This window comes from Mastacembelus armatus, chromosome 6 (genome assembly GCF_900324485.2).
Source record: "Mastacembelus armatus chromosome 6, fMasArm1.2, whole genome shotgun sequence".
NCBI classification, from domain to species: domain Eukaryota; kingdom Metazoa; phylum Chordata; class Actinopteri; order Synbranchiformes; family Mastacembelidae; genus Mastacembelus; species Mastacembelus armatus.
Window position 1 is genome coordinate 15,850,270 of NC_046638.1, and position 10,186 is coordinate 15,860,455.

At 42.5% G+C, this 10,186-nt stretch overlaps 1 protein-coding gene across 1 annotated transcript; it reads left to right on the forward strand.

Annotated features, from left to right (window-relative positions):
• Positions 1-817: 817 nt before the first annotated feature.
• klhdc4 (kelch domain containing 4) lies at positions 818-9,207 on the forward strand. The gene is made up of 13 exons (XM_026312294.1): positions 818-1,030; positions 1,270-1,361; positions 1,511-1,589; positions 1,808-1,906; positions 2,249-2,385; positions 2,670-2,762; positions 3,580-3,742; positions 3,821-3,899; positions 4,033-4,241; positions 5,087-5,294; positions 5,435-5,623; positions 5,801-5,923; positions 6,857-9,207. The coding sequence occupies exons 1-13, from the start codon at positions 932-934 to the stop codon at positions 7,027-7,029; spliced, it is 1,743 nt and encodes a 580-aa protein (XP_026168079.1). The 5' UTR covers positions 818-931; the 3' UTR covers positions 7,030-9,207.
• The last annotated feature ends 979 nt before the right edge of the window (positions 9,208-10,186 follow it).

Sequence of the window (10,186 nt, forward strand, 5' to 3'; positions counted from 1 at the left end):
TGAAGATACATGCACATGTGCATTCAAACAGACTTTATGAAACACTTGGAATTCCTGCAATGCATGTGTGGACATAAATTGTTTAAACTCATACTGACACTGGCAGTCAACATGCAACATGAGCTGTTTAAAAACCAGATGAATTATCAATCTTATGACACGTAGTTTATGTTTACAAAATATAACTTAGCTGGGAAAAATTCTATCCATCTAATGGAAACCATTTACATTTCCTATCTGTGTCATTATAAAGCAATGCAGCTCAAACATACACACAATGGGACACTTAAAAGACAAGATCCGTCCATAGTCCATCCTAGATTAAAGGACTATAGACACATGCAAAGCATACTTCTTGCTGTCCTAGACCCACTCTTAAGGCATACATATAAAAAGCTCTTCAATTTTACAAAGTCGACTGTTTTTGTTGACATTTCAAAGCTGTGTAAATTAAGTTATTTACTTAATGAGGTCACAAAGGTTGTGTTGGATGATAAAAGTTGTTCTGTGAATACACATTACCTAAAGGGTATATCATTTGGTGATGAACCAAACATTATATATATGTGTAGTAACATTTTTTGCCTTCGCCTTTTTTCTTCTCTGCTCTTTGTTGAGAACAAATATTACCCAATGTCCTGAGGTAACCACTGGTTTTCAGAAAACATGTGCGTCTGCAGTCAGGGCACAGCAAGCTGCCTTTATCAGACCATTTTAGATGTTTACATGTGCTGTCAGCCGCCATGTCTCTGTATCATCCAGCGCGCCAGAGGTCGCTGTTTCATTTCCACGTCATGTTTGTTGCCGGAAGCAAATCTCACTCGGTGTTCGGCACGCGAGATTGTTTGAACTTCCACGTGAGACTAAATTCATCCAAATAACCGATAAATTCCAGGAATTTAACAAAAGTCGTGTTGTCTCCGCGGCAGCGATGGGCAAAAAAGGCAAGAAAGAAAAAAAGGTGAAGGGGGCGGACAAGACAGCTGCGAAAATGGAGAAGAAGGTTTCAAAGAGGTCCAAACGAGAGGAGGTAAAAACACTCCGTGACTTTTTAATGAGAACCTTCCCTGCGCTTATGTTTAGCTTTTTAAATGCGTTATTATTATTATGGCGTGAAAACAGGTTTTATCCAGCTGTTCAGTCCAGGCTAATTCGGCTCTCAGCCCAAGCTAATGTTTAAAACATTACTCACTGCGTTAGCTGGTTTCTATAAACCTTTTGCAGCCTCATGTTTCTGTCCTTGTCCCTTCTTTTCGCCCCTGTCTGCAGGAGGATTTGGAGGCTCTAATTGCTGAGTTTCAGAATCTGGATGCAAGGAAGACGCAGGTTGTAGAGACAGCATGTGCACCTCCACCACCGAGGTGAAGGACAGCATCACTTTCTCCAGCTTCAGATTTTATTGATCCTCTCAGAAGTTTGTTTTAGAGACACATGTCCTGTGGAAAGCACAGTTAAGCCAGTGGAAACCTGGTGCTTGTCGTAGTCTCTGATGTCTCCTCATGCGTTTCAGACTGAATGCGTCTCTGTCTGCCCATCCTGAGAAAGATGAACTCATCCTGTTCGGGGGCGAATTCTTCAATGGACAAAAGGTAGTAAGCGACACTAACACTTCATGAAACCTTTCACTGTGAATACCAAGTTTCCCAATATGTCTTTGAAGGCGAAAGACTGAATGAATGGGTCAGTCAGTCATTGTTCTCCAGCCACACTCCACAAACCACTTATGATGTTGAGCTCCTGAGTTTTAGTACAGGGGAGATTCTGCTCAATAAATTCTGAATGTAAACACCTTGTTGTCCTTTTCCAGACGTACTTATACAACGATCTGTTTTTCTACAACATCAAAAAAAACAGCTGGGTTAAATCAGAGATCCCCAACGCACCTCCACCACGCTGCTCTCACCAGGTAAGTTAACAAAGTGGATTTCTTGTCTTGATTTATAACACAGCTGCCAGTAAACCAGTATTTAATTTACAGCAGCAAAGGAAGCAAAGATCAGGTGGCATTTCATGTGGAAGTCTTTGAATTTGTTACCAATGGTGTGATACCTCCCTTCAGCCACAAGGGGACACACTGCTTTTGCTGAGATTGAGATATTTTGAAACATATCAGCAGTGTCATCATGGCTGACAGCCTGTTACAAGAATGCCAATTAACTCTGAGGACATCAGACCTTCTTACCTCATTCTGTTTGTGCAGCCTTGTACCTCACCTCTGTCTCACTCCTCCCTCCCTTACTCCCTTCAGGCTGTTGTCGTTCCCCAGGGTGGGGGCCAGCTCTGGGTGTTTGGGGGAGAGTTTGCCTCTCCAAATGGCGAACAGTTCTACCACTACAAGGACCTTTGGGTGCTTCACCTAGCTACACACACCTGGGAGAACATCAAGTATGTTCACAGCGTCACGAAAACAGATATAACAATAAACAAGGCTGGATAGATGGTAGTAATGATCGGCAGACTGAGTGTCTGAGGGTGACAATAAATACTGTTTTTAAAAAAAACGAATTCATTATGAAATGTATTGTAATGCGCATTTGATTTGATTAGTTGGAAATATAGGGCTTCATACTGTTCCAGCTTAATTAGGTAAAACGATTCCCATGAGTGCATTTTACTTTACATTTTATTTCTAGCAATATAGCAGACAATGTTGTTTTTTTTTTTTTCAGAGCACCTGGTGGTCCGTCAGGTCGCAGTGGCCACCGGATGGTCCTCAGCAAGAGACAGCTGCTGGTGTTTGGAGGTTTCCATGAGAGCACCAAGTAAGCAGAGAAGTACTGAATACCACCCCTCCCTCCATAAACAGGTTATGGTGAAGGCTGCATATAATTTCCATGGTCATTTCAGAGGCTCATTGTTGACAATAAGAAAAATAGTCAAATCTTTAAAGCAGAGACGGCATGTCTTCTCTATCCATATTTTTCTATTCGCTGTGGGTCAGGTGTCTATAAGTAACGTGAAAGGAGTAACCTGTAGTGACATGACTACCAGTTTGCCTTAGTGATATGTAGTGTTTTTGTGTCTTTGAGTACGTCGTTTTGGTTTTACTGCCTGTGATGTTGTTGTTTGGATTCAGTCTCACTGGTCTCACTGACCTTGTTTTCAGCAGCAACAGTTAGATGTTTTTAGTGAAAACCCGCTGTACACCACCTGATACTGAACATAGTCAAACATTTCACAGTTCAAAAATCATTTTGTGTAAATAGGCAGCTTTTAACTAATGTATTAGGCATCCACTGTCTTGAAGCTACCAATGGGATTGGGATATTCAGCTTGTTGTAGAGTTCTCCCACAAAGTGATCAATCAATGAAGCTTTAAGTATACCATACAGACCACCCTGTACACAGCAGCTTGATCTTTGACCTCTCTGGTATTAGCTGGTATAAGGATAATAAAACAGGAACATTTTGTAAGCACTGTACTGGCAAATGTGTTGAAATTCAAAGTTTTTAACTCTTATGAAAGTTGAACATCTTTTTGTTTTGTTCCTGAAACGGGTCATAAAGTCAACAGTTGTTTTCTGTTTTCACTCAGTTTCAGCCTGTTTCTCTCCTGATCCTTTTTCCTCCCCCATGCAGGGATTTTATCTACTACAATGATGTCTTCTCTTTCTCCCTGGACACCTTCTCATGGTCACGCCTCACTCCATCTGGCTCTGCCCCTTCCCCACGTTCTGCCTGTCAGATGACCTGCACACCCGATGGCACAGGTGTCATCATCTACGGGGGATATTCCAAATTGGTGAGTATGTGCTCTGATGCTATAGTTACATGTGTGCCACGCCATATTGCTAATATATTATAAATTGTGTTTATCTAGAGAGTCAAGAAGGATGTAGAGAAGGGGAGCATCCACTCTGACATGTTTCTTCTGAAGCGAGAGGGTAAAGAGGGCCAAGGTAAAAAACTATTTGTGACAGAGAGCATAATTTAAGACAGTGTACCATAAATAGCAATCATCCAACCATTGTCCTTCCTGTGATCTTTTTTTTTTTTTTTTTTTTTTTGACTTATCTTGGTTGCCTCTTCCAGAGAAGTGGTCATGGTCCAGGCTGAGCCCTGCAGGTAACAAGCCCCCTCCTCGCTCTGGCTTCTCTATGGCGGTGGGACCAGCGGGGCGGGCGGTGCTTTTTGGCGGTGTGTGTGATGAGGAAGAGGAAGAGACACTGGAAGGTGACTTCTACAATGACCTATACCTCTATGACACAGTGAAGAACCGCTGGTTCCCCGTCCTGCTCAGGGTACGCTCCAAGGCCATGATTTACCTGCATTTTATGGATGGAACATTAGGAGGAAAATCATATGGCACATCAACTTCAGTCATACCCCACTGAGTGAACATCCCTTCTTTGTATCTTTGTGATGTTCTTCTTGTGTTCACCAGTTACTAAATGAATAGTTCGATACTTGTTTGCAGGTTTTTGCTGGTTATCATTTTGTTTTTTCCTTATCATCAAACACTTGATCAAACACAGCCTAAATCCTACTAAACACATTCTAAGTCCGACTGTTAGCTACGTTTTTTTTTCACATATCTGCCATCAGGCTATTGTTTTATAGTTGTGCACACCCAGCAGTCTGCTCGCCAATGTTGAACAAATTTGTATTTTATATTACTTTCGAAATGTTTAACTTGAAAGCAGTTCTTGTTTTGTCTGCCCTCTGGTGGTTTAACTTCTCACCTTGCTGCAGTCTTGTTGAAGTGTATTCCAGGAGGTGTCCATACCTGGTGACCTCACTGCTGTGTGTGGACAAAAGTGCAGCTGCTTTTGGACAAGAGAGGGCAGAGAAATGCGGCTCTCCTGGTGCTGAGTTAGCTTTTAAAGCTGAAGCAACTAGTTGATTAATTAGTCAACCGATAAGAAACTAATGTAAATAAACATTATTTCTATTTGCTTTTTAAAGATTGGCACTTCTGTAAAATATTCAACTGATGAGTGATTCATGTGAGTTAGTCTGATTGCTCTCTGACACCTTCACTTAATCCTTTGTCCTTGACATTTGCTAAGTAATGTTCTGACTGGCATCCTTACCGTACAACTAAATCATTTCATGTTTATTATTCTGTTTTTGTCCGTCTGCTCAGGGCAACAAGACGGATAAGAAGAAACGACGAAGAGGGAAGAAAGAGGGTGCAGAGAAGGAGGACGACGGGGAGGAGCCAGCACCTCAAGGCCCTACTGAGGTCATCAAGGAGATTGTCACTGAGGACGGCACAGTGATGACCATCAAGGAAGTGATCCCTGCAGCTCAGGAGGAAGAGGAGGAGGAGGAGGAAGAAGAGGAGGATGAAGGCATGATCGCACACACTAAAACTTTAAAATATGAAAAAGTATATTGAAAGGGTACACGGGCCCTTATTTTAGTTCCTTTATGTTCAGGTGCTCACCATTCTGTTGATTTCCTATTCAGATTTTGGTTTTTGTATCCTCAGGTTCAGCCTCCGCTCCCCTGGTGGAGCCCTGCCCAAGGTCCAGTGCCATGGCAGCAGTACGTCAGGGCAAGCTCTTCCTGTATGGAGGGATGTTTGAGGTTGGCGACCGCCAGTTTACCCTGAATGACTTTTACTGCCTCGATCTCCATAAGCTGGATCAGTGGGAGGTTCTGGTTGAAATGGATCCAAGTGAGTCAGCGGGTCACAAAGACATGTAGACACAATGATCTGAGATTTAATCAGTGTCGGCTCAGCACGTAGCCTCAAGGCAGCCAGTGTGGAGCCACAGGAGAGGAGTTGGAGTGATGATAAGATGGGCGAGAAGGGCATGAGGTTTCATTTAGATTTATGATCCTTTATTTACAGAGACTCAAGAGTGGCTGGAAGAATCTGAGTCAGAGAACGAGGAGGAGGAGGAGGCGGCGGTGGCGAAAGGAGCAGAAGGGGAGGAAGAGGAGGAGTCTGAGGAAGAGAGTGAGGATGAGGAAGGTAAGCAATTATCCAGCTCCTTTTTGTCTTACACGTATTTGTCTTTTTCATCGAACAGATGTGAAACATCACTGGAATGAGAGCTGTATGATGTCAGTATGTGACTGTTCATGCAGTATGTGCATCTTTGCTCAAATATTAAAAAATAACACCTCACAGATATATTAGTTCTGACATAGAACTTTGCTGACAAGAGTCAGCAAACACATACTGTATAAGTCAGGGGAGACAAACAGGAAACCACTCAAAAGGAGCACTGCTAAAGTTTAAGAACTCCACAGGGACCCTGTGGCCACTTCAGTGGTTCTGTGCTTTGAGCACTGAGAATGCATGCCAACATCAGCATGTTAACATGCTCACAATGACAGTGCTAAGACACTGCTGTTGCTAGAGTCTTCTAGCATGAACCAAAAAACTGGATCCTTATCAAAGTGATATATATATATATTTTTTTAGTTTAAAATAAATAGGAACCAAAAATATTATCAGATGTTTAAACATTAAAGATATCTGCCCCAGAAATATTGCCTGAGCTATAATCCAGGCTCTTACTCTCTAATATGGGTCAAGCTCCGAAAACACAGAATTTTACCTTTCACACAATTCTGCAAATAGTATCTTTTGCCTGGATAAAGTCTGCATCATTCTTACTGCAAAGATTTTTGTGAATTATCTGTATCCGTAGCTTCGTTCGTGCGTGCGTGCGTGCGTGTGTGTGTGTGTCCCTAAAAGATGATTGTAGCATTGCTAAATCAAAAGGGCATTACATTGATTTGTGTAAACAAACTAGCCAATGGGCATTCTGACCTCTCTCTGTATTGTCAGATTTGGCACAAAACCAGCTGGATTGCAGCTGCTCTCAGTAAACTTGACCATAACGTTTAAAAATGCACCTTTAACCTCTGTGTGTGTGTGTGTATGTGTGTCCTCCAGATGACGAAGAGCATCCAGCAGTGCAGGAAGGGGAGACAGTGACAGATTACCAGATCCGCACAGAGCAATACTGGATTGGACTGGCACGTGGTAACATGGGCCCCGACACAAAGGACAAAAAGGTTGCCAAGGTTGCCCTCGCCATGGCTAAAGTCTTTTATGAAGACCAGTAGTGGAATTTGCCAAACTTTGTGTGTGTCTGTGTCTGTGTGTGTGTGTGAGAAATATGTCAATGTAAAATATTACATTTTATACAGCAACTGTTGAGGTATTAACTTTGCATCGCAACCATGTATTTGTGTATTTCTAAATAAGGTTTGTCTGCTGGTGGACGTCTCCATCAGTGCAGTTAGTCACCTTGGTAGAGAATGATTTGACACAGCTCACTTCTTGAGCTTCTAGCAATTTGGTAAAGTAAAACCAACATTATTGAAAAAGCAGAAAAAATGAACATATCCATGAGTTTGTTGTCCTTAGTTTTTATCCATCCATCATCTACCGTTTACCCTTCAGGTTTGCAGGGGGCTGAAGTCAGTCTGAGGTGATGTTGGGTAAGAGGCAGGGTACATCATGGACAGATCCGCAGTCTATAACAGGGCTGACACACAGACAAACACTCACATTCACACCTATGGGCAATTTAGAGTCACCAATCAACATAATCTGCATACGTTTGGACTGTGGGAGGAAGCTGGAGTACCTGGAAAACCCCACACAGAAAGACCCCAGGTTCAAACAAGATTTAAACCTAGAACCGTCTTGCTGTGAGGTGACGGTGCTAACCAGTATGCTGCTCCCTTAGTTAGCTTTACCTAAAAATGACAAAAATCACTTTAAGAATCAGCTGCTATCACATATTTGTTATGTCTTGTTAATGGTAGAAAGTAGAGGAGAGTACTCCATGCAATATAGCTGAATTAAAAACATGACCTGGGTTTCAGTTTTCTATTCAAGCTGCTTTTCCATTTTACATCTTTCCTTCCTATAGCAAGATCTGTTGCAACAGTGGCTTGGTGTGCCCCCTGCAGATAGTTAGCAGCAACACACCTCCTGTGTCTTTGTTTTACTTTTCTACAACAAGAGCGGAGGAGACTGGGATGAGAGAAAGAGAGAGGAAGGTGTGCTGAGCCGAAAAACTACATCATCCAAATATGGGACGGATGTCAGAGGATGGAGAACAGGGGAAGGCTGAGAGAGAGCAGGTGATGAAGATGGTGTGACAAGACAAAAGAGGAACAGGAGTGAGGGATGCGGGGAAGGAGCAGAGGGCGAGTTACAATGTGTCAGGGAAGACATAAGTCACTGTGTGAGCATCAGCCTATCCCTCGGTGACCTATTTTATCCTCCCTCAGTATGCTGAACAACGGATGAGAAGGGCCTGATGAATAATAGAGGAGAGAGAGAGAGAGAGATGGGTGAGAATGAGAGTGGCTTCATCTCATTCACTTTTCCCTCCGTCACAGCCCCTATTACCCCCTCCCCCCTTTTCCTGCAACCCCCTTTAACTCTGGGACAAAAAAAGATTTTATAAATAACTAAAGACTTTTTTTTTGGGTTGCACTGCTGACGAGGGGGCACATAGTGTACTCGTCAGAGATACGTCACTTGTGTAAGAAGGAAACTTGTAGAATACAGGTATGGTAGTCTAAGGCAGAGCAAGATTTATAATTTTTTGAAATTTTTTTTTTGTTATTTGGTCAATATTGGAAAAATAAACTGTCAGACTTAGTTTTAATACAGTCTTTATCTAAGATGTCTGAATCCCTTTTAGCAGCCAGGACATCGTATTTAAAAATTTGGGAGTAGCCAAAAGTAGGGCCTGAACATTCAGTTCCCTTTGGAACCACAGCATACGCTGCAATTACACTGTTCATTAGTTTCTATTACTTTCTATACAAAGTCTTGTTGGAGGTTCACAGTCGTTAATGCAAACAATTCCAAGGCACCCTTGTACAATGATTAACCACCCAGAGGAGCACACTTACTGATTGCTTGGAGATGTCACACACTGTACAGACAGTCCAGATGGTGTGTCAACACTGGGAGCTGCTGAATAAGACTGACTGATGGGGAAAAAAGAAAAAGGACATTTGAAGTGAGATTCAGCATTACTTCTACTTGACTGTCATTGCCAGGTCCTGTACGGTGGCTCTGGCCTTTGTAATGGTTAGAAAGGTGTCACACAGCTTGTTTTTTATTTTTCTGAGAATCTGTCAAGTACCCCCACTTCAGGCAGTGAACTAAGCATGTGTCATATGTAAGCATGTTTCTTTTTAATTCCTCACACAACTACTGTCTATTCTCCACATTTTGGACTTAAAAATAAATGGAACACAATGCCTTAGAGGAGAGACTGAGTGCACACTGTAATTCATATTTAAACAGTCATCACATGTCGACCCCCTCTGTGAAGGCAGGCTTTTTGTCCCGCCTTCAAGCGTGGCTGTTTGGCAGAACTATAAGCATTTCGCCCTGTATGCTCCTTCTTTTTGAGCACAACCTAGCCTTACCACAAATCTCCAAAAATAATAAGAATTAAAGAGTGAATGTTGGGTGGGTGTACAAAACTACAACGTTCCAGTTAAATCTCTGTTCTCTCTGACTTGGATCCAGCGAGAGAATTCACAAGTGCCATTGTAGGTGCAGTAATGTTACTGGTGCTAGATGAATATTGTCCTCTTAACAATTAGATTTTAAATGATTCTCAACTAGCTGTCACACATGCTATGGATTTTTTGGTAGCAATATTTACTTTTCCATGTAAGTACATGTTTTTAATTTGAATTGAGACCCGTCGGGTTCCTCACATGTTCTCTGTAATTGCCCCTGTTCTGCTTTTTGCAGTACAGTGACATCTCTAATGACCCAGTAACTATTATCCACGGTTGTGTCAGAGCCGCCTTAGCTCTAATTGATTCTGTTCTGGATTTGTGAGTGCACACACTTGCGTTACTAACTTCTCTAAGTCCTAATCCCTTTGTTGTGGTCAGGAAATCCCCCACCTGGCCTCTCATTCACCTGTTCACCTTTCCTCCCTCTCTCTTCCTTGTCCACTTCCCTCCCCTCCCCCTCTCTTTCTCCAGCTCTTTCTCTCTCTCTCACACACACACACACACACACACACACACACACACACACACTCCCTACTACCAGTGTGTTTATAGGCCTAAGCTTTAATCCGCAGCCTCACAGTGATTTTATTACTGTAATCTGGGCTGGAATTGGTTTAGCTCTCCCAGACACTGGCAGACAGAAGGACAAGAACAACACCAGCAACAGGACAGATGCAGGGAGGTGTTGAATTGGGGAAAAAGAGGGCATGGAGCTAGA